This window comes from Neoarius graeffei, chromosome 8, assembly GCF_027579695.1.
Source record: "Neoarius graeffei isolate fNeoGra1 chromosome 8, fNeoGra1.pri, whole genome shotgun sequence".
Taxonomy (NCBI): domain Eukaryota; kingdom Metazoa; phylum Chordata; class Actinopteri; order Siluriformes; family Ariidae; genus Neoarius; species Neoarius graeffei.
In genome coordinates, this window is record NC_083576.1 from 22230028 (window position 1) to 22255869 (window position 25842).

Sequence of the window (25842 nt, forward strand, 5' to 3'; positions counted from 1 at the left end):
AGACCAGGTCACAATCATCAGTGTAAAGATGATCATGAACCATAGTTCGAAAGATTTTTGTTCTGGCAGCAAAACGGCGAATATTATATAGTCTGCCAGATGTACGGTAGCGGATGTGGATGCCATATGGACAGTCCTCAAATGCGTGAAGTACAACAGAGAAAAAGATGGAGAACAAGGTAGGGGCTACTAGGTTGCCTTGCTTCACACCAGTCCTAACCTTAAATGGTTCAGAAAGTAAACCGCCTGCATTGACTGACACTTCCATATCGTCGTGGAAGTAGGCCTGTCACGATAACAAATTTTGTTGGACGATATATTGTCTCAGAAATTGTTGCGATAAACAATATTATTGTTGACGTCTTTTCAAGACAATTTTATGCCACTAGTAAAATAATAATGATCATGCAAATACACCCTTTCAAAGAACAGTAAACTATTTAATTAAGTCAACTTATTCAATTCAACAGTAGAACGTAAAACATATATAAATAAATAACCTAAAGAAATAAAACAACAATCAAACAAAACCACTCAACAAAAACAATAACTAAAATACAACCTATGGCTCTTAAAAACTGCACTTAAGTCAATATTAACTTGGCACAGGGTAATAAAAAGACAATTCTTTTCTTCACAGGCAACATTCTGCCAATCCAGTTTCTCAAAGATTAGTACCCAGATAAACAAAAAGTGCAAAGTAACAACGTATTGCCAGCTGTCATTTGGATAAAAGTAACAACAATTAGAACGAGATAACATGCAGGCAAGGGCGTAGGTTTGGTATAGGGAGGGAAAGTAATCTCATCGCCCCCTACTGGATGCGTTCCAACCTCTATGTCAAAATGAATGGGAATATCTTTTCAACAAATTACATTTCGGGTTACACTTCAAAGTTAAGACAATGGCTTCCATATGTTGTGCATGTCGGGCAGCTCTATCGATCCTGGTGATCATACTTTATTTTTTCCACCGATTTGAATTGTTTTGAATGTTTTTTAATAAGCTGATCAAAGACTACATGGACCCGACGTCGCGTATGTGACGTCACCGCAAGTCTAGCGCCTTTCCAAATCTGTAGCAGGTAGCGGCCGGCGAGTAGCCTACATCAACATGCCGATTTGTATAGCGTGGTTGGCGGAGTATTTCTGTACCAATAAAAAATGCATCCCTCGTGGGGATAACCATTACAGATCAGGGCATGTAGTCAACGGCCGCTATTCACAGGGAGAGCTGTCAGCACTCGTAAGGGCTAGTATGAAGAACAAAACTTATCAAGCCTACTGCTGACGTAATATGAGCGACTCTGACTAGACAGTTTGGTTGTAGTCCGTTTCTGACAGGTTAGGCGCAATTTCGATCTTTTAAAAGACAGCGAAATTTCACCTGATACTTTCACAGTTGGGTGCTCCGGTTTCCCCCACAGTCCAAAGACATGCAGGTTAGGTTAACTGGTGACTCTAAATTGACCGTAGGTGTGAATGTGAGTGTGAATGGTTGTCTGTGTCTATGTGTCAGCCCTGTGATGACCTGGCGACTTGTCCAGGGTGTACCCCGCCTTTCGCCCGTAGTCAGCTGAGATAGGCTCCAGCTTGCCTGTGACCCTATAGAAGGATAAAGCGGCTAGAGATAATGAGATGAGATGAGACTTTCACAGTTAGTAGATAATCCCAACATATACAACATATTTTTTGGGGGTGTACAAGTTCCACGTCATAACTTCGTGGGATTTTTTAAAAAAATCGGGTCTATGGGATTTTCAATAGTATGGCTCTCGGCTTAGGAACGCTACCACTAGGATCGCTGCGTTTCACTTTCCCTCCCTATTAACATTGGTGGGGACAAAACCCCAATGCCAACCCCCAGTGGCGCCAACTTCAGGTCAACATTAGAGGGTCACAATATTTTGCTCCGTTGTGTTCCACCAAAAGAGTATCTCCAAAGTCCAGACTTTTAAAATTTGAAGTTCAGAACTGTAGTAATTCATGAATAATAATAATATGCAATTCATATAATTAATTGCAAATCTTGCATGTGATGATTAACTCATTCTACCAATTTGCAAATGTGTTTTACAAGTGAATAACGCATTGACTGTCGGGAGGGTCTATGTTCTTTTCCCCTCATAAATGGAAGTAAAACACATACGGAGCCTTAAACACTGTGTTCCATTAGGCTGGCAGGGGGAGTAGGCTATCTTCTGTGTGATCTTTAACTAGTTTTAGAATGCTAGTTTAAGCTGATATGTGATTGATCTAACGGTAAAACAGGACGAGGTCTCTAGAACTTTTTTGACATGTTGAAAGGTTACAATTTTACTTGGCAACAGAATGTATCTGAATTCTGATTGGTTGTTGTTATATTATTGCCCTTTTGTTGTCTTCTTGAGCCCAGAGCAGAGAGGGGAGGGAGAGGATGTAGTGACAGGGTTCTACAGAGAAAAGTTTTTAGCCTACCGCTTTCAAATGAACCCCTTTCCAGTCCTTAGGGACATTACCTTCATTCCAGATGTTCACTATGATTAAATGCATAACTTCGGACACGTGGTCTCCACCATAATGGAAGATTTCCACAAAAATGCCATATTTTCCTGCTGCCTTTCCCATGTTCAGCTTACTGATGGCTGTTTTGACTTCCTCTAAAGTAAGGGAGTCATTCATTGCCTCTACAACAGGCCGTTGCTCTAGGTTGTCAAGGGCAGTTGGATCTACTTGGCTATCCCTATTCAGCAGCAAGTCTGAGAAGTGTTGTTTCCAATGCTTTAAGATTTCCGCCATGCTAGTGAGAAGGTCATTGCCGTTTTTGAGCTCAGTGGTGTTACTGTTGCTATTTTAGGGCCAAAGGCTTTCTTCATCAGATTATACAACTCCTTGCTATTACCACTATCTGCTGCTACTTGCATTTCTGCAGTTATGCCAGACCACCAGTTGTCTTCCATCTCCCGTAATCTGCATTGCGCACGGGATTTGGTGTCCTTGAACTGTTGGTTCAGCTGTTCTTGCAGTGCTACAGGAAGGTCCTTCTGAAGGATCCGTTCACGAATCTTGTTTTTATCAGCCAGGATTTCTCTAAATGCCTGGTCATTTTCATCAAACCAGTCACGGCTCTTGGCTGATACTAGACCAACTTTTGTGGCAGTGTAGATTTGATCGCGAGCTGCTTCCCACGAAGTTGAGTTGACTGCAGCTGATAGACGATCTTTTAGAGCTTCCTGGGTAACAGGATCATGCAATTTTGCCACATCTAGACGTTTTGGTATTTTTACATTCCTTCGATTCCTAGCAGGAGGCTTTATAACCAATCGCATTTTGGATCGTACAAGTGCGTGGTCTGTCCAACAGTCTGCACCTTTTAGGCATCTTACATTGTAGATATCCTGCATGTCACATTGGCGGACTATGACATAGTCTAGCAGATGCCATTGCTGAGACCTTGGATGCATCCAGGTTGTCACATGATCGCCTTTGTATTGAAATTGGGTGCTCACGATGTGCAACTTAAACTCTGTGCACAGTTGGAGGAGAAGCTGCCCGTTTCCATTCATTTTCCTTGTTCCAAATCTACCGAGGCAGCTCCACGTCTCCCAGTCACAACCTATCCTGGCATTGACGTCGCCTAACAAGATGATTTTATCAGTCTCTGGAACAGAGTTATGAAGGTTACGGAGTTCTTCATAGAAGGCTACCTTATCAACTACATCCGAAACAAGTGTTGGGGCATACACACTGATGATTGTAGCATAGCGACCTCCATGGAGATGTAAATGAAGGGTCATTAGCCTATCGCTGATGCCACAAGGTAACTCAGCCAAGCTAGACACCAGATTACTGCGAATTGCAAACCCAACACCCGCCTCCCTATGGTCTTCAGCTTTCCTTCCCTTCCAGAAAAATGTAAATCCTCCACCCTGCTCTTTGAGTCGGCCATCGTCAGGAAGACATATCTCAGACAGGGCCGCGATATCAACACCATAGCGACTGAGTTCTCTGGCTACAAGAGCTGTATGCCTAGTAGGAGATGAACCAGTTTGACTGTCATTGAGTGTTCTTACATTCCAGCAAGTGATGTCAAGTTTGATTTTTCTTTTATCCATATGACTTCGAGCGCTTAGAAGGACGTCCGCCAGCCGCGCTACACTGGCCAGACTAAGTGAGACAGGCAGTGTTTAGGTCACCTTTTCTAGACCCTTCCAGATACCTGGTGAGCAGTGCTCTCCTAAAAAGGGGTGCTCAGACACCTTTGGAAGCAACCGAATGCCACCTCTGCCTCATGAAGGTGAACAAGCGACTTTATATCTACCGAAGGCCGCCATGTGTGCAGGTCAGCAGCTACGTACTGCCAGTCTGTCAGACCTGTATGCGTCGCCACATCACCATCGCCACTGGACTTCAAACGAAATATATAAGTGTGTGTGTGTGTGTGTGTGTGTGTGTGTGTGTGTGTGTGTGTGTGTGTGTGTGTAAATATCACTTTATTACCTGTATCCCTGCTCATTCATGCAATTATACAACCTCAATTCAGAAAAAGTTAGGAGAGTATGGCAAATGAAAATAAGAAAAGAAAGCAGTGATTTCTAAATTTATTTTGACTTGTATTTCATTGCAGACAGTATGAAACCAATATATTTCATGTTTTGTCTGGTCAACTTAATTTCATTTGCTAATATAGCTCCATTCCTGTATTTCAGTCCTGCAACACATTGCACAAAAAAAAAAAATAGGGACCAAGGCAATTTAGGGATAACTCTGTTGCTTGACAAAGGTTTGCCAAAGTAATCCCGAGCCCATATGGTTATATCAGCTATAGATGAATCACTGTTCTTGATGCAGTGCTGTCTGAGGGATCGGAGATCATAGTTGTTCAGCTTAGGCTTGCGCCCTTTCCCTTTATGCACTGGAATTCCACAAGATCCCTTGAATTGTTTAATGATATTATGCACTGTAGAGGGTCAAATATCCAAATCCCTTCCTATCTTTCTTTAAGGACCATTGTTTTTAAACATTTCAATAATTTTCTCGGGGCGGCACGGTGGTGTAGTGGTTAGCGCTGTCGCCTCACAGCAAGAAGGTCCGGGTTCGAGCCCCGTGGCCGGCGAGGGCCTTTCTGTGCGGAGTTTGCATGTTCTCCCCGTGTCCGCGTGGGTTTCCTCCGGGTGCTCCGGTTTCCCCCACAGTCCAAAGACATGCAGGTTAGGTTAACTGGTGACTCTAAATTGACCGTAGGTGTGAATGTGAGTGTGAATGGTTGTCTGTGTCTATTGGCCCTTTTCCACTACCCTTTTTCAGCTCACTTCAGCTCGCTTCAGCTCACTTCAGCCCGACACGGCTCGCGTTTCGACTACCAAAAACCAGCACGACTCAGCTCGTTTCAGCCCTGCTCAGCTCCCAAAACTCGCACCGTTTTGGAGTGGGGCTGAAGCGAGCCGAAGCGAGCCGAGTGAGGCTGGGGGCGTGAGCAGACACTCCCCTGTGCACTGATTGGTGAGGAGGAGTGTCCTCACATGCCCACACACGCCCTGCGAGCGCGCTGGGATCTGTAAACACCGTAAACCCGGAAGAAGAAGAATTACGAATTACGAGAATTTCTGAAGCCTTATGCGCCTCGCCTCATCTATACGCTCTTGCCAGTATCTGTCCGCGTTGTCGGTGACAACAAGCCACAGCACCAAGACCAGCAACACTAACGACTCCATGTCCTCCATGTTTATTGTTTACTATTCGGGTCGTGAGACTACCGCTTAAAAGCTCACTGATGTCACTGTTTGCGCTGCTTAACGACATCACCTGACGTCCACCCACTTTCGCTAACTCCACCCAATGTGTCCACCCACTTCCAGCCAGCACGGTTCAGTGTGGTTGTAGTCGAAATGCAACTCCAGCAGCCCCACTCAGCCCGACTCAGCACAGCACGGCTCAGCCCGACTCAGCCGCGTTTGTAGTGGAAAAGCGGCATATGTGTCAGCCCTGTGATGATCTGGCGACTTGTCCAGGGTGTACCCCGCCTTTCGCCCGTAGTCAGCTGGGATAGGCTCCAGCTTGCCTGCGACCCTGTAGAAGGATAAAGCGGCTAGAGATAATGAGATGAGATGAATAATTTTCTCATGCATTTGTTGACAAACTGGAGATCCTCAGCCCATATTTGCTTCTCAAAGACTAGACCTTTCCTGGATACTGATTTTGTACCAAATCATGATTACAGTCATCTGTTGACATCACCTGTTTCAAATCACATCGTTATTCAATTGTTTTACCTCATTACTAACCCTAAATTGCCCCCATCCCAATTTTTTTTTGGAATGTGTTGCAGGCCTAAAACGCGGGAATAGATGTATACTAACAAATGAAATGAAGTTGACCAGACAAAACATCTGCATACTGTCTGCAATGAAATAAAGACAAAGTAAATTTCAAAGTCACTGCTTTCTTTTTTTTAATTTGCGTTTTCCAGACCATCTCAACGTTTTCTGATCTGAAGTTGGAAATAACAAGGAATGCTAGAAATGTTTTGGAATATACATTATCAATACTAATATATATATTTCAGGTTTAACACACTGTAAAGAAATGGGCACAATCAAACAGATGGCTGTGGGTGTGTCTCTTTCCCAGACTGCACTTGTAGCTTTGTGGGCAGCTGTATCTTAAGAAGCCCATTATGGCTGTAATGATGAGATGGATTGAGAGGTTTCGTAATTACAAGTGGAAGAGGACATATATATATACAGGCACACACTGTCCTCCCACACACACTTGCTTAGTTCACCAGTCACTAACCTATATGCTTGCACATTCACATAATCTGTTCTACATTATGTATCTGTACAGAACATGTTCACGTACAGAGGTCCATCTCCTGAGTAATATTCTGAATCTCTCTCTCTCACACACACACTAGCTGTGCATATTTTTTTTTTTGTGTGTGTGTGTGTGTTCAGCCAGTCTGGATGCTGATTGGGCTGGGCAGAGATGTTAATAAGTTAATGGGTGAGTTCTGCTGCAGACTCAACAGAAGGGGATTTGTTATCACAGGTCAGGGCAGTTAGCAGCCAGCCCTACTGCGTAACCCATTAGCTTGATATCATGGGATGGGTTATTAAGACCTGCTGGGATCACCATGGAAACAAGTTCTCTTATTAACTTTGCAAGTGAACTGACCTTCTCTTCAAGGAGAGGTGAGATCATTGACCCACTAATAGTCAAACTCCCACTCTCTTTCTCTCTCTCTCTCACACACACACACACACACACAAATACAAACCCATAGCTTTGAAGAAGTCAAGATCTTCAAGTTTTGCAATTTGATGTCTAACATTTACAGACACAAAGTCTGTTTGCACAAGAGGGTAGTGTATAATTTAGTTCTCAAATAAATTGAATAGTGACTTTAATTTTTTAATAGCCATTATTCACCACTGTGAGCATGTTAACTACAAACCCCATTTCCAGAAAAGTTGGGATAATTTCCAAATCGCAATAAAAACAAAAATCTCTGATTTGTTAATTCATGTGAACCTTTGTTTAACTGACAAAAGTACAAAGAAAAGATTTCCAATAGTTTTACTAACCAACGTAACTGTATTTTGCAAATATAAACAAAGTTGGGCGGCACGGTGGTGTAGTGGTTAGCGCTGTCGCCTCACAGCAAGAAGGTCCTGGGTTCGAGCCCCGGGGCCGGCGAGGGCCTTTCTGTGTGGAGTTTGCATGTTCTCCCCGTGTCCGCGTGGGTTTCCTCCGGGTGCTCCGGTTTCCCCCACAGTCCAAAGACATGCAGGTTAGGTTAACTGGTGACTCTAAATTGACCGTAGGTGTGAATGTGAGTGTGAATGGTTGTCTGTGTCTATGTGTCAGCCCTGTGATGACCTGGCGACTTGTCCAGGGTGTACCCCGCCTTTCGCCCGTAGTCAGCTGGGATAGGCTCCAGCTTGCCTGCGACCCTATAGAAGGATAAAGCGGCTAGAGATAATGAGATGAGATGAGATAAACAAAGTTCGAATTCGATGTCTACAACATACTCAAAAAAAAAAAGTTGGGACAGAGCCAAAATAAGACTGAAAAGTTTATAGGATACTCAAGTAACACCATTTTGGAAGATTCCACAATAAGCAGGTTAATTGGTAACATGATTGGGTATAAAAGGAGCAGCACCAAAGGCTCACTCTTTGCAAGCAAGGAGGGGGCGTGGTTCACTCTGTTGTGCCAAAATTTGTGAGAGAATTGTTAGTCAATTCAAAAAGAACATTACTCAACACAAGATTTTCAGTCTTTCAAAATCTACAGTATATAATATTGTGAAAAGATTCAGGGAATTTGGCGACATCTCAGTGTATAAAGGTCAAGGTCAGAAACCCCTGTTGAATATACGTGACCTTCGAGCCCTCAGGTGGCACTACCTGAGAAACCATCAAGCTAATGTGACAAATATAGTCACATGGGCTCGGGTGTACTTCGAAAAACCATTGTCACTTAACACAGTCCGCTGCTGCATCCAGAAATACAACCTGAAACTGTATCATGCAAGGAGGAAGCCATTCATCAATTCTATGCAGAAACACTACTGATTTCTTTGGGTCCGAACTCATCTTAGATGGACTGAAAGACAGTGGAAACATAGTCTGGCTAACGCGACTTCAAAGCTCTACGAGCATTTGGTCTGGCAAAGATATTAAACCCAACCGTTTCCCAAAGGCGTGGTTGACCCGCCTCCCTGAAATGCCTCAGTTTGCTACTGGTCGAAGCCAGAAAAGGCTGTGACGAAGCTTAAACCAATCACATCACTCTTTCCTCTGACGTATGTGACGCGACGGAAACTGCTTGAGTAACAGGAAGAAGATAAATACCTCCAGGGCTGCTCTTTGCTCCATTTTCAATGAGAATTTCCCGTTGAATGCTTTCAATACAGCATCTACCGCTGTGTCAAAGGCTTTCCGCTGCTCCATGTTCGTAATGTTTCTAGTGAATGAAGCGCTTCCGGCATAGATTCTGTAAACAATCTATGGCTTCCGGTCGCAGTTCTACTACGTCACTGCCTTGAACACGCCTCTACCCAGGGCCGTTGGAGATGCTCAAAGTTGATTGGCTCCCGATTTTTCGGGAGCTTGGAAGAGCTGTAGATAGCTTGCCTTGCCAGACTAAGCTCGCAACAGGCCCTCATGTTGCGTCACACTTAGGATGGGCGGGCCCAGGCTAGTGGAAATGTGCTGTGGTCAGGTGAGTCCACATTTCAGCTTGTTTTCAGGAAAACTGGACATCGAGTTATCAGTGCCAAAGGTGAACACGACCATCCAGTTTGTTTTCAGAGAAAGGTACAAAAGCTAGCATCTGTGATGGTATGGAGGTGCATCAGTGCCTATGGCATGGGTGAGTTGCATGTGTGTGAAAGTACCATCAATATATTGGGGCATATATATGGATTTTAGAGAGACATATTCATCAGGGCAACATCTCTTCCTGGGAAGTCCATGCTTATTTGAGCAGGACAATACCAGACCTCATTCTGCACAGGCTACAACAGCATGGCTTCATAGGCACAGAGTATATGTGCTTAACTGGCCTGCTGCCAGTCCAGATCTGCCTCCTAGTGAGAACGTATGGCGCATCATAAAGAGGAGAATCAGACAACGGCGACCACGGACTGTTGAGCAGTTGAAGTCAAGCAAGAATGGACAAAAATTCCAACTGTAAAACTGCAGCAATTAGTATCCTCAGTTCCCATATAATTAAAAAGTGTTATTAAAAGGAAATGTGATGTAATAGAGTGGGAATAATGCCTCTGTCCAAACGTTTTGTGGCTACTACCTCATATAGAGGCTATTAAAAGGAAATGCTCAAAGTTGATTGGCTCCCGATTTTTGGGCAGTATTTGCATCTTACCATGAACAACATTAAGAATGACAAAGCATAGCATTATATTCATGACCAACGCCAGCGAATCAGGAAGGTGGATGTCACAGTGATGTTGTCCAATGACGACGTCAGCTAGAGTTCAGCACTGCGTATCCTCGTTCCTCAATGTTTACACAGCACCGGATCAGATACGTAATGGGTTGAATACGTGGGCCCTGGCGGATTCAAGTTGTTCCGCCTGTGGAGTCGTTTCCCGGCCACTATGTCATAGTGTTGTAAGAATATAAGAATGAGGTGGTGTTTACATTAGACCGTATCAGCGGATCATCAGATTAAAGTTTTTAAAACGATTCGCGTGCACACAGCAACGCCAATACATGATTCGCGTGCACACAGCAACGCCAATACACGGATATGCTAATCACATGACTACTTAGATGGCACGTAAGTTGAAATGTGTAAATGTGTAATGTGTAAATTCCTCCTCAGCGGCTCGGCTCCGCAGGCATCCTGCGCTCCAAATCACTCCGCCCTGAACAGCGAGTGCCCTCTGGAGGGTGCGCACTCCGGCCCTGCGCAGCTCACAGAGCGCGCGAGTGAAGCGCACGAGCAGTGATTCGGGACTGAGCCACTGTGTGTGTGATCCCAGTGCATATCAGGCATGCGCAAGTCACTCACCACTTGCAAGTGGAAGGATGGCAAGCCTAAAGACAATCATAACTACACAATGGGCAGTATTTGCATCTTACCATGAACAACATTAAGAATGACAAAGCATAGCATTATATTCATGACCAACGCCAGCGAATCAGGAAGGTGGATGTCACAGTGACGTTGTCCAATGACGACGTCAGCTAGAGTTCAGCACTGCGTATCCTCGTTCCTCAATGTTTACACAGCACCGGATCAGATACGTAATGGGTTGAATACGTGGGCCCTGGCGGATTCAAGTTGTTCCGCCTGTGGAGTCGTTTCCCGGCGTTTTAATGTGCACGGACAGTGCATCCGCAACGAAAACAAGACGGATACGGTCTAATGTAAACAATGCGCACCTGTAATGTGCATACAGGTGTTCCTATTAAAATGACCAGTGAGTGTATACAATTTGGTTCACCATTTGAAATAAATGGACTAAACTAAAGAAATTGCTTTCAGTCATGTTTATGCTTATTCCTGAGGGAAAGTGCGTTCCTATTTTAAAATATACTCCTGTCCCCCTTTCCTCGCCTTCTTTGGCCAGTGGTCCCACGTGTGATGTAGATGTGATGCACTTCCGAGTTCTTACGGGAAGTTGTCGAAAAGAGACCACGGAGCTCTAGCGCTGGGCCTTTTCCAGGAAATAAGAGTTTCGGTCATGGCAACAACATGTGTATGTCAGCCTCGGTTCGGAGGTTTCAGTTTCGAAAACAGTAAGAGTAGAATAATATAAAGTACAGACACTTGGTATATTTTACTTCTGTGATTTTTAAATTGTTCATTTTTGGATTATGCTTCATTTTTGTGGCTACTGCCTCAGAATAAATATATATGCTCTATTTATTGTATGGACATGGTATCAGAAAACAATTTTATTTATAAGCAGTAGCCACATGTACCCATAGGGTACCTATTTTTTTTTTTTTTTTAGTGTGTTGCAGGCATCAAATTCTAACTTTATTTAGATTTATAAAATACAATTAAGTTGTTCAGTAAAACTACTGAAAACTTTTCTTTGTACTTTTGTCAATTAAATAAAGGTTCATGTGAATTAACAAATTTAACAATAACAGATTTTTGTTTTTATTGCATTTTGGAAAATATCCCAACTTTTCTGGAAATGGGGTTTGTAGTTGGGGCGGTGGGGGGAAAACAGTAAGACAGACAATTAAAGAAAAGCAGGCTAGATCTAATTTGAAAATATATTCTCGACTAGATAAAGCAATTTCCACACTCATCTGTATCTTGTGTAAGACTACACTGGGAAAAAGCTTTAATGGAATGTTATCACTTTCATATCAATTTGCATAAAGTGGAGATGTGTACTCAGGACTGTTTTTTAAATTCCACTTCCTCCCACTCACTCCTGACGCAGTTATTTATGTTGTACATTAAAGCTAAATAGGTTTATTCTGTTCTGATTAGTGCAGTGCAATCCCACATAGTGGTGCATCTCAGCCACCAAGCCAATCCAGACTCATTCTGGGATACTGCTGAGCGTGGTGCTAACTTCTGGGTCATGATGAGCTTGGAAAAACATCCAAATGTTATTGTACACATAGCATCTTCCGCTAAAGGAAGGCCGCTTGTTGAGCTATAAGGAGAGCTCTATTGATGGCCACAGGCTTCTGTGCTGCACATTCTCAGTTACAGAATCAATGCCTTCAGCCAAGCTACTAGATCATCCACAAAAAGTGCATTTTAACTTAAGAACTGAAGCAAGATCTAAAGCAGTAAATGTGTCTTTGACCCTGTGTGGGGGTGTCCTGAAACAGTTTTTGCTTCAACTATAGAAAAGGTGACTAATCAACTATTTTTTTTTAGCTACTGTTTGTCTACTAACAATTACTGCATTAACTGTGCAACGTTTGGCCTTGTTTCCACTGTAGTCACACTTGCTTTCTGATCACATTGGCTTTTATGGTACAGATATACACTGAATGTCAAGCCAATGTCTGCTAGTTACAGGAATATTACGCATGACATGAAGATTTCTCAGTGTGTTGTGTCCGGTTTTTTGGACTGATTCTCAACATTTTACACGAATGCCAGCAACAAAAACTTCAACATTTTTCAAGAGAATTCTCTCCTCCCTAATCAACCTTCATCTCGTTTCATTATCTCTAGCCGCTTTATCCTGTTCTACAGGGTCGCAGGCAAGCTGGAGCCTATCCCAGCTGACTACGGGTGAAAGGCGGGGTACACCCTGGACAAGTCGCCAGGTCATCACAGGGCTGACACATAGACACAGACAACCATTCACACTCACATTCACACCTACAGTCAATTTAGAGTCATCAGTTAACCTAACCTGCATGTCTTTGGACTGTGGGGGAAACCGGAGCACCCGGAGGAAACCCACGCGGACATGGGGAGAACATGCAAACTCCGCACAGAAAGGCCCTCGCCGGCCACGGGGCTCGAACCCGAACCTTCTTGCTGTGAGGCAACAACGCTAACCACTACACCACCATGCCGCCCTATTGAAAAAAAAAATATTAAAATGATATAGTTGATTGGTGTAAAATGTATAATTTGATTGGAAAAAGTCTATTAGAAGATAATTTTCAGTTCAAATTAGACATGCATAAAAATAAATAAAACAAGATCAACTGTGAGCTACTGTTCACTTACGTATACCCCCACTCTCGCTTATATCAGAATGCAAGAAATCGAAGGAATAGGACACTTATTATGAATGTTGACTTCAACAAATAATTAACCCTGAAACAATTAAGTAAAGAGCAGTGTTCTCCCCAGGTATTTCAAATAGCATCCTGGTAAACTGTCATTTTGAAATAGCATTTTGCTTCTTGGGGCGGCACAGCGGTGTAGTGGTTAGCACTGTCACTTCACAGCAACAAGGTCCTGGGTTCAAACCCAGCGGCTGGCAAGGGCCTTTCTGTGTGGAGTTTGCATGCTCTCCTTGTGTCTGCGTGGGTTTCCTCCGGGTGCTCCGGTTTCCCCCACAGTCCAAAGACATGCAGGTTAGGTTAACTGGTGGCTCGAAATTGACCGTAGGTGTGAATGTGAGTGTGAATGGTTGTCTCTGTGTCAGCCCTGCGATAACCTGGTGACTTGTCCAGGATGTACCTTGCCTCTCGCCCATAGTCAGCTGGGATAGGCTCCAGCTTGCCTGCGACCCTGTAGAACAGGATAAGCAGTTACAGATAATGGATGGATGGATTTTGCTTCTTGAAATAGCGTCAAAATCCACACTATCGTATATACAGTCAGTCGGTAAACAGGAAGTCGATGTGCAACAGACCTGAAAATGGTAAACATGGTATAGAACCCCAAGCTGAAGCTCTGTACCAAATATCAAGCAGTTGTGATTTGTAGATGCTGAGAAAAGTGTTACAAAAATTTTGTAAATCCACACTACATGTTTCGTAAATACATTCAGTCGGTAAACAGGAAGTTGATGCGCGACAGACCTGAAAACAGTATGCACGGTATAGAACCCCAAGTTGAAGCTTGTTACCAAATATCAAGCAGTTGTGGTTTGTAGATGCTGAGAAAAATGTTACGAAATTTTTGTAAATCCATGCTATATTTTTCATAAATACATTCAGTTGGTAAACAGGAAGTCGATGTGCGACAGACCTGAAAACAGTACAAACAGTATAGAACCCCAAGCTGAAGCTCGGTACCAAATATCAAGCAGTTGTGATTTGTAGTTGATGAGAAAAGTGTTATGAAAATTTTGTAAATCCACACTACATGTTTTGTAAGTACATTCAGTTGGTAAACAGGAAGTCGATGTGTGACAGACCTGAAAACGGTATACATGGTATAGAACTCCAAGCTGATGTTTGGTACCAAGTACCAAGTGGCTATGATTTGTGGTTGCTGAGGAAAAAGGGCGTTTCGGACAGACGGAAATACGGAGATACGGATGGACAGGCAGAAGTAAACCAGTATGGGTATAATAAAATATACACTTGAGCTGCATAAACACCATAAACCACACCACAAAACACAGCACACGGACATCATTATTTGGATGTGAACGTGAACAAAAAACTCAACCAGAGTACTCAATATCACAGCAAAGAAATCAAAGAATTAAACCAAATCCTTCAGTACTATAAAAGAGCTGTGCATCATGGGACTCCGAGTCCTACCTCGGCAATGAAGACCACAATGACGCAGTCATCTTTTTCAGCCTGACTCAGCTCTGACATCAGAGAACTCAGAGTGTCTGTCAAATAGGAGTGCACCTCCCTCTTCACGCTGGGCACGCCCATCACTATCGACACTGAAAGACAGACAGAACATTCAGCCAATCAGATGACAGTGTCGCTTTGATGTCTCTGCCTGTAAAGTGATCGGGAAAACATTTTAACACGCATCCTGGCCTAATCTTTCATGACATACTGCAGGTTATCCTTTAATTTCATAATGTCATGAAAATGCGAAACCAGATGGACAAATACTGAGAGAGAAAAACTGAAAGCGAGACTAATTGAAAGTGAAAGACAAAGCAAATCCATGCAGTCAGTAGCGGGAAAATGTCCAAGAGCTGCTGCTTTTCAGTGCACAACAAAACTGCTTACATAAAATGTGAGCAAATGGCTTGAATACATTTATTTTATATATATATATATATATATATATATATATATATATATATATATATATATATTCACATATATTTGCATAAAATCTCCAAATGTTATCATCTATTAGATGATGCGTATGCAGAACAGTAGCACAATCCCAAAAAAACCCTACTAAGGTTTAAGCCAAGCTGTCTGACAGCCAGACCATGACTATAGATCAAATTTTTAGTGGTCTAATATAGACATATCAGTGGTTTAGTAGGAAATTGGACCAACAATCCACAGCCCCATGCTGTTTATGCACAAGCATAGCTGAAAGAGCTGGGCTTGAAGCAAAGCTGGACCAGAGCTAACTGAGAACAGCAGGTCCTCACCTCCTGAAGAGACATCACGGTCATGAAAAAGGCTCAACAGCTTTTTTTAATGGAAAGCAAGTGGTAGAAAGAGAGATGTTAAAATAGTTATAAATAGGTTTAAAAGAAGAATGATATGGTGAGACAGAAGTGGATCAGAAAAGCACAGTGAGGACCACAGTATCTGATACAAGCATGATGGGAGTTAAGACAGAGATGCAAACACACACACACGTACCTCCGGTGCGGCCCTGGCCGACATGCACGGCTGGCTGCAGGCTGGTCTCCTTGGCCAGCAGATGGGGCAGGTGGTGGAAGATGCTGGGCAGCTGTAACACATTCTTACTGCTGGTGACGTTCCAGAGCTTCAGCTTGGTTTCATCTGTCACAGACACAGTCAGAAATCTAATGCAGATCAGCGTGGCTATTATTATGCTTTAGATAAAATGTATATGGCTCGTATTATCTTCATTCTCTGATCTACTCAGATACGGACCTCGGTTTTTCTTCACTTCGGTCTTGTGGTCCTTACGCTATGTTCAGACAGACAATTTTCAGTAGGATGGACGGATGGATGGGTTAATGAATGGGTGGGTGGATGGTTTAATGGATGGATGGATGGATTAATGAATAGGTGGGTTGGTGGATGGATTAATGGGTGGATGGATGGGTGGGTTAATGTATGTATGGATGGATGGATGGACAGATGGGTGGATGGATGGATGAGTGGGTTAATGGATGGATGGATGGGTTAATGAATGGGTGGGTGGATGGATGGGTTAATGGATGGATGGATGGGCTAAAGGAGATACGCAGAACCATGGCCTCACTTTTTGTTTATAAATACCTTGAGACCTCAAGAATGGCATAGGAATAGTTTTAAGCATTAACAATTAATCTAAGATAGTAATTTTTATGATTACTGATTCATATAGGTAACGGTCTGAGTGAATGACCTTGACATCTGTGATGTCACAACAGTTAGGCTATCGGTCTCATCACCATTTCCGCTATACTAAAACACAGAGCTAACTGCAACTCGATCCTCCATTTTAAGCTAATTTATCGCCATGCCACATAGATGTGTTGCTGGCGGGTGCAGCAACATGACAGAAGGTGGATTTATGTTGCATTCATGGCCCAAGAATGTTCAAATTGCAAAGATTGGATCGGGCGCCTACGAAGTGGTCTCTCCTCCGCTCTGCACATTTTACTGAGGACTCGTACGAAACCTATGATCTGTTGAGGAGCGTTGGCTATAAGCCCGTATTGAAAGAGGGTGCAGTACCAACAATTAAAGGAAAAGAAAACTGCAAGAAAAGGAAAGTAAGTTCAATTGCACCAGTTCTCCCGGAGTGTGAGCCGAGCAGTAATGGCAGAGTACTCAGTATGGAGAAAATGGAGAATGAGTGGACCAGTTGTCAGATTTCTCTGCTGAATATACTTTTTTCCCTCCCCTGCTGTATATGCTTGCCTCAGCAGCAATATCCCTAACATGGAAGAAGCGAATGAACGAAGAACTGAAAGTCAGATTGTTTCAAAACAATCGGCCACAAGCTCGGCCTTCAAGAGGTGAGAACACAGACGGGTAAGATGTGACTCTCATTTGGTTACATCACAACAAAAACAGCAACACTCGTTGTTTACCTGCATTTAGATTAATACATGTAACTTCTATTGTGTATTTAAGTTACCGGTATAAGATTATTTAATTTGCTTCAGAATGTGATTGTCTCAGTCCATCTGATTATTTAATTAACCTTTTACGTTTTATCAGTGAAAATGCATGCATGTACATGTATGTTGCATGAGTTATAATGCCTATCCTGTTTTAATAAGTCACATGAGTCTGTCAGTTCAATTTCATCCAATTCTCTAGATGGCTTTGTTCTCTGGCTTTATTTTGTAAGGTGGGGGCCTCCGTGGCTGACGTGTTACTATCAGATTCACTTTCTGATGGTTCGAACTGATACGTGTATACGTGTTCTACGTGTATAGCAGTAGCATGTACACACACTCCAGTTTCAGGACTATCACAGTCAGATGTACTACTATCTGAGGAATCTGAAGAATCTCCAATAAATCCGAATGAAGAGGCCATTGCAACCACTCTCACCTGCCGAGTCTGGCTTTGGTCTATAGCACCAGTTCCTGCTGTGACGTCACCCACTCAGGACTGGCTGGCTCAGCGGGGCAGCTCGAATGCCAACTTTGCAGTCGATTTTAACTCTCAAAAATATATATTTTTTATTTCCAATTATGCAGCATACAAGAGTCAAGGATGGAGATACTATCCACTCAGAAATGTATTTAAAAATAAAGGTTCTCTTTTAATGAATGGATGGGTGGATGGATGGGTTAATGAATGGGTTGGTGGATGGGTTAATGGATGGGTATGTCATGCTCTGCTCCGGACATCCACTCCGGAGATTACGAATCTCTCACGCCAGCGCTGATCCGAATCCAGAACGGGAATTCCTTCATGCCTGCATTCACGTCCTGGTTTTCTCTGCTGTTATATAAACGCCGTTCTCAGACAGGAACTTTACCAGAATGTCTCACTTTGCTTCTAGCTGTTTCTGTGCCTCTGTTATGGTTCATGGTTGTTTGCTGAAGCTCATTTTTCTATTTCGTGGTTTTTGCACTAAGGGTTTATTTCTAGTTCATGGTTTTTACACTAAGGGTTTATTCTAGTTCATGTTTTTTTTCTTGTTTTTGGTTTCTTGCCATAGCATTTTTGTCCTTGCCTGTTTCGTGTTTTTGTCTAGTTTTCTGTCTCTTATCTGGATTATTTTTGCCATTTGTTTTTGTCCCATTTGTTTACCCTTGTGCCACGCCCTTTTCCCTGGATTAAATCTCTCTATTTATTTGACTGTGTTCTGCTTGTGGATCCTTATCCCACTACTCCTCCACGACTCCTAACAGGGTAGATATGTGATTCTTAGAAATGTCTCTTGAATTTTTTTTTTTTAATCTCAATTTTCCTTGCTCTCTTGTCTTTAGGCTATGTCTAAAATGTTTTGCCAAGAAAGAATCCTAGTATGATGAAAGAATAAATCAATTAACAGGAAATCGTCCCTATAAGGTTTGAAATCCAATTTGACCAGTCAAATCAAATAAGTCAAATTTGATGACTTGTTATTTGCAATAGAAACTACCTTCATGAACTAAACCAGATTTGTCCTGCAGTGTGAAGTCATGTACAGGTGAACTTGATATTCCATCCGCTCTCAGTGTTTGTCGCTCACCGGACAGGCTGCTCCATGTGCGGTTGATATCTCGCAGCGCTTGTTTCTCGGCAATGGCTCGCTTGATCTCATCCAGCACCAGGTTGAGCTCTTTGGAGCGCTTCAGGTTCTCCTGCTCTGCCGAATGGAGGCGATCTCTTAGAGCCAAGAACTCCCTCTGGTAGATATCAACCACATTACCTATAAAGACAGAACATTTAATTTGAGCCAGATATTCACAAAGAAACACGGAAGGCTTTTGAGAGTTTTTATTAGACTTCATAATTTATGGTATCACTGCTCAATAATTCAAGGCAAACTCCTTTGTGTTATGCACCAATAAATAAACCTAAATTATTAAGTGAGCTTTTGACTAGGACCTCACAGATGTCTGCTTATTTGGGAGAGCAATGGAAGGAACAGCTTATTTTGTGGCCCTCTCTCTCTGCCTGGCCTTGACACAAAGGCTGCACTCGTTTACATTTAGAGAGGCTGTTTTCATCCAGAAAAGGCAGATGGAGAGACAGAAGCAGAGGCCCCCCATTTTGCATTCAGTGAAGGGATTTATAGCCCCTCCCATTTCGGCTTCTCCTACACACACTGCCCTTCTTAACAGGCCAGTCGATGCATCTCCCATGCACTGGTCGATTTCAATCGCTGGGCTTGAACTGCAGTTCTCTGTGGACGTGACTTATGCACTTAAACAGTTGTGAGAGTACGAGTCGCTGCAAAAAAAAGAGTCGGAGATCAGCATCTGTTTGGATCTGCAAAAACCATGAAGTTTGTTCCAACTGAAAATTTGACACTAAGGCTACATCCACACGACAACGGCAACGAGATGTTATTTAAAAATATATCGCATCCAAATGGGCAACTATCAGTAAAATATCAGGTCCATATGGCAACGCAACACTTGCTGAAAACAATGCAATACACATGCCACACCTCTAGGGGCGCTGTAAGACGGTCCCTTCGGAGACACCAGAACAATAGAAGAAGTAAGGACGCATGCACATAAACTATTATGCGCGAGACTTCATATTAGCCACAAAGTCAGGAAAATCTGTTCGTAAAATTACATTATAATGACCAAATACAATGAAAAGTATTTTTCCAGTCTCACCTGTGAAAGGTAATCCCATGTGATCTCGTTTGGACGGCAAACCTGTTGGTACAGTTAAACGCAGCTAATCTTTATTCTCCGCTTTGACCCATCCAATATGGCGGCGAGGATGACGTATGATTCTACGCAGAAGGCGGCGTCTTTACTGGTCCGGAATAAATTGAATGCTACACGTTGATGGATTAATTTGCTCCTCTACGCCCTTTTTGAGGAATGTATTGTCGGACTTAAACCAACATCTGAAGAGGTGAGATCGCTCCTTTTTTTCCCTATTTTTGCTGGCGGGATTGACTCTGCCCTAAGGGCAGAGTCTCTCTCTCTCTCTCTCACTTTGCACCATTACACAATAAATATTCACAGTGAAAATATTTTGTAAGCGCGTTTCATGAACCAAGTTATAGGATTTGTTGACAACTCGCATCGAGTTCGTTACACTTCTCCCCGGCGTGAAGCACATGTGGTTGTGACGTCATCGTAAACAAATCCGTTCTACTCATCCAGACGACTTCACAACGGCAACGTTGCCAGATCTTTCCACTCTGGAACCCGTTCTCAAAAAGACTGCGTTTTGGGCACCCAAAACGCCGGTGCCGTGTGGACGCCAGGCCTAAACGATAAGCAATTGTATCGGAGTCACCTGAATCCGTTGCCGTGTGGACAGGGCCTAATAATAAATGCTTATTCATGGTCGCTTTTTGTTGACGGCACAAGAATCACATTAAACATACTTTACTACAGAACTGGCAAGAAAGCAAAGGGAACTGAGCATTTTTTCAGGCATGTAACATTGATGTATGCCCAACTCTATTTCACAACAGCCGTGATATTGGAGAAGGATCCCACCAGTGGCAGTTCTTCCACAGAGGCAGGTTTGGCAGAAGCCAACCATTTACAGTATGGGTTGTTTTACAATCAGGGTACGCAAGCTAAAAAATCACATTTAACACTTATTATCTTCAATATCAAAAGGCTTGACTAAATAAACTTGGTTGTTTATTGTAGCCCTGTGATAGCTCTATTTACCATGCAAAAAAAAATTTGGTGATAACGTTATTTTTGGTGAATGTATGGCAATATATGTCATATTTAGTAAAATTACTCGTGTCATTTAGAAAAAGTGCTTTTTTTGACCAAAGGTAGCTCCAAAAGGGATGCACTTAAATCATTCTTTATACCATAAAACAAATATTTGGTTCCATATCATTGGAAACATAGTTAAGTTTTAATGTTGAATGCCAGTAAGTTTTCAGACTATTTTGATCAAATTAGTATGTAATTGTGTCAAAAAAAAATGTCCTCTCCGAGACAGCTAATTTTTCAATATAAAATAACATATCTAAAATGATTATTTTCATCCTAAAATGTGGTCAAGATATTGGGACATAAATATTAGAGACAACTAACACAAAGCTTACAGCCTTATATTTAAAAGCACTATGGAAGTAGTGGATTCTGAATTGTCAAAAAAAAAAGGTCCTCTCCGAGAATCACTTCATTTGTTTCTCCCAGCCCTGCTTAAAGCTACACTTAATCTTGTTATAATACAAACTATTACACATGCCTATGTTCATATGTGTATTAATTTCCAAAAGTGCAGATTTGATAGTTTTTTTTAGAATTTTATTTCTATCAGCTATTTTTTGACAAGGAGTCTTTGATAACATTTTTGCTACTTTTCTTTATCTTAGAGCAGATTACACAAAACTACCATACACATATGTCAAAAAATTACCTGAAATCTCTTCTTTAACTTGTCCTTCACTTAAAAACTGGTACAAGAACCAGTTTGAATCAATTTGAATTTTGGACCCCTGTGACACAAACTTTGCACCCTGACTGTGAAACAACCCGTATATTAGCTGTTCAACAAATGGTATCAGATTGGCGACCTGTCCAATGTCAGCTGAGATTGGCTCAAGCCCACACGCGAACCTCATTGGATAAGCAATATGGATGGATGGACAAATTGTATATTCATCAAGTCCTCAATCACAACCCCATACATTTTAAATTCTGCTGAAATACTAATAACTTCAGGCGGCACGGTGGTGTAGTAGTTAGCGCTGTTGCCTCACAGCAAGAAGGTCCGGGTTCGAGCCCCGTGGCTGGCGAGGGCCTTTCTGTGTGGAGTTTGCATGTTCTCCCCGTGTCCGCGTGGGTTTCCTCCGGGTGCTCCGGTTTCCCCCACAGTCCAAAGACATGCAGGTTAGGTTAACTGGTGACTCTAAATTGACCGTAGGTGTGAATGTGAGTGTGAATGGTTGTGTGTCTCTGTGACAGCCCTGTGATGACCTGGCGACTTGTCCAGGGTGTACCCTGCCTTTCGCCCGTAGTCAGCTGGGATAGGCTCCAGCTTGCCTGCGACCCTGTAGAACAGGATAAAGCAGCTAGAGATAATGAGATGAGATGAGACTAATAACTTCTATTGAGTAACCAGGGATTTGTTGATTTGCTCTGCCTTTTTGTGGGGTTGCCCCATTCACTGCTCCATTTGGTTCCATAGAGTTGCACCAAGTGGTAAAAATGGGAACTGTATCAAGCGTTAATAGGGTTCATTGGGGCAACAATCACTCTTCCCCATGCTCAAGGGAGGAGCAGCGTACAGAGCTGCTAATGGGATTGCCAGATTGAGGTATTCCATCCATCCATCCATTATCCGTAACTGCTTATCCTGTGCAGGGTCACGGGCAAGCTGGATCCTATCCCAGCTGACTATGGGCGAGAGGCAGGGTACACCCTGGACAAGTCACCAGATCATCGCAGGGCTGACACATTGAGACAAACAACCATTCACACTCACATTCACACCTACGGTCAATTTAGAGCCACCAATTAACCTAACCTGCATGTCTTTCGACTGTGGGGGAAACTGGAGCACCTGGAGGAAACCCATGCAGACATGGGGAGAACATGCAAACTCCACACAGAAAGGCCCCCATCAGCCGCTGGGTCAAACTCAGAACCTTCTTGCTAACCACTACACCACCGTGCTGCCACCAGATTGAGCTAGGATTTCAAAAAAACAATCCACGGCCACCAAGATCTTTTTTTTAGAGCAAATATTCAAAATTGAATAAATTCCCACTATCAAAGGTAGAGTGTAAGTGCAGACAGTGTGTCTATGATGTACAAAACCATTCCTATCATAAGAGATATTGCAAAGACTGGGAGAGAGGGATTACGTGGTGGATAATTTATGTACAGACATTTAGTAGAGGCGGCACGGTGGTGTAGTGGTTAGCGCTGTCGCCTCACAGCAAGAAGGTCCGGGTTCGAGCCCCATGGCCGGCGAGGGCCTTTCTGTGCGGAGTTTGCGTGTTCTCCCCGTGTCCGCGTGGGTTTCCTCCGGGTGCTCCGGTTTCCCCCACAGTCCAAAGACATGCAGGTTAGGTTAACTGGTGACTCTAAATTGACCGTAGGTGTGAATGTGAGTGTGAATGGTTGTCTGTGTCTATGTGTCAGCCCTGTGATGACCTGGCGACTTGTCCAGGGTGTACCCCGCCTTTCGCCCGTAGTCAGCTGGGATAGGCTCCAGCTTGCCTGCAACCCTGTAGAACAGGATGAAGCGGCTAGAGAGATAATGAGATGAGACATTTAGTAGATTTGGAGAAACAATTTAATTTCAGGCAAAGACTACTTAAAAACACATTTCAATTCATTAAAAAATATATATGGGCATTAGCTTCACTTTTTAAAAATGTTTTAGACATACATTTCAAAACAGAAAATGTATATGATTATAGAAAATATGTATTGAGAGTATTGTGTCTCAACATTTTACACAGAGTCCGTGAGGTAAGCTGAAGAGGAAAGTCTACAAGAGATGATCCTGGAGGATCTGGAGAGATTCAATATTTAGGAGTGCTCTCAGATTGTTTTCTCTGCATTCTCCAATCTCATCAAGCTTTATAGGAGCAGATTCAATGCTGTCATGTTGGCAAGGGGAGGTTTGACAAATGCACGGGTGCCAATAAATCCCTTTGAATAAATTTACTTCAGTTAAAGGCTCCATTTCTCATATTTACAGAGTAATTTTTCAGATTTTTCACCAATTTCTTTGACCCATCTTTATCAAGAGTGCCAATAATTCTGCAGTTGACTGTAATAGCAGGTGTGTAACTGCTGACAGTAACCTGTCTGTTGCTATAATCACTTTTTCAGTTCTGCTTTACCTTGTTCATTGGTGTAAAGGAACAAACACTGACAGATATGACCACAGCACTGCTGTTAAGTGGATATTTTTCACTCAACTGAATATTTTCCACTAACACCAAGAATGAACCACCACCACCGCACAACCAATATTAAATCAGTGATAATCCTAATGTATTCAGTCCTACAACCTGAAACTACATGGTAGGTTTATTTGATAGAATAAAGGATAAGGTAGATGAACCTCAAATGGCCATTCGATGGTCATTCATTCATTCATCATGATTAAGCTGGTTATTCTGGTCCAGGCCATGGTAGATCTGGAGCCTATCCCAGGAACACACCCTGGATGGTACTCCAAACCACTACACAGGCATTCACTTCTAAGGGCAATTATTGTAACCAATCCACATACTGGCATGTTTTTGGGAGGTGGAAGGAAACCAGAGAGCCTAGAGGAATCCCAAATGAACACAGGGAGAATACAGACAGTTATCTGAGATCAGGATCGAACCAGGGGTCCTGGAGTTGTCAGGAAGCGCCAAGTACCCAGTACACTACCATATAATATATACAGTAATACAGGACTATTAATATGTACTTTATACATAATATGTATAAAGTATACTGTAACAGCTTTTGGACTTTTCTTATTATTATTCTGAGGTAATTATCCTTCACTATGCCAAGGCTTCAGGGTAGCATTAAGGAAGAATGCTATTATAGGAAAATAATTAACAACAAGGTGCTGTTATATATTACATATATTAAAGGCAGAGCAGCAACAGCCCAATATGTGTAATGGTCAGGGCCCACCGGTGTGTGGACATGTCCTATCATTCACAAATCTTGCCCCAGCTATGGATCAAATAGTGGGGACCAGCACAGCCCCGGCAGAAGATAACGTCATGTTACAACGGCGAAGGGTGTATGAGGGCACAACAAGCCCCACCGGCCAGTGTCTCTTAGGAGAGAGGCAGAATCCTGGATTGCCTTCACAAATAGATCTGGGAACAGTGGAGGGGCCAAACACCCATTCACTGGTATCAAATGATTACAGAAACACTGACAAAGCAAGTAGTGGTGTTATATAACAGCACAATAAGAAGTGTTTTATTTCTCATATACCACAGCAATTTGTCGGTCATTGTATTATATATTGTTACCTCCGCCAACTTTGTTGGAGGAAGTTATGTTTTCACCTTTGTTTGTTTGTCGATTCCCAATGTAATTCAAAGAGTAGTGACTGGATTTTGAAAAAAAATGAAGAAAGGTAAGACATGGGTCAAGGAACAAATGATTCGATTTTGATGCAAATCCAGATACAGTGCCTTGCAAAAGTATTCATCCCTTGGTGTTTGTCCTGTTTTGTTGCATTACAAGCTGGAATTTTTGGGGGGTTAGCACCATTTGATTTACACAACATACCTACCACTTTAAAGGTGCAAATTTTTTTTTTTTTTTTTATTGTGACACAATAATTAAGATGGAAAAACAGAAATCTGGAGTGTGCATAGGTATTCACCCCCCAAAGTCAATACTTTATAGAGCCACCTTTTGCTACAATTACAGTTGCAAGTCTCTTGGGGTATGCCTCTATTAGCTTAGCACAGCTAGCCACTGGGATTTTTACCCATTCCTCAAGGCAAAACTGCTCCAACTCCTTCAAGTTAGATGGGTTGCGTTGCTGTACAGCAATCTTCAAGTTATGCCACAGATTCTCAATTGGATTGAGGTCTGGGCTTTGACTAGGCCATTCCAAGACATTTAAATGTTTCCCTTTAAACCACTCCAGTGTAGCTTTAGCAGTATGTTTAGGGTCATTGTCCTGCTGGAACGTGAACCTTCATCCCAGTCTCAAACCTCTGGCTGACTCAAACAGGT

At 42.6% G+C, this 25842-nt stretch overlaps 1 protein-coding gene across 1 annotated transcript in view; it reads right to left on the bottom strand.

The window, feature by feature from the left end:
• Window positions 1-25842, bottom strand: part of mgat4b (alpha-1,3-mannosyl-glycoprotein 4-beta-N-acetylglucosaminyltransferase B) — a 384957-nt gene that overhangs the window by 151336 nt on the left and 207779 nt on the right. Inside the window, exons 2-4 of the mRNA XM_060927424.1 lie at window positions 18705-18884; window positions 15695-15838; window positions 14666-14799 (exon numbers count right to left, since the gene is read on the bottom strand). Coding sequence (XP_060783407.1) covers window positions 14666-14799; window positions 15695-15838; window positions 18705-18884 — 458 coding nt within the window. The remainder of the gene's footprint in view (window positions 1-14665; window positions 14800-15694; window positions 15839-18704; window positions 18885-25842) is intronic.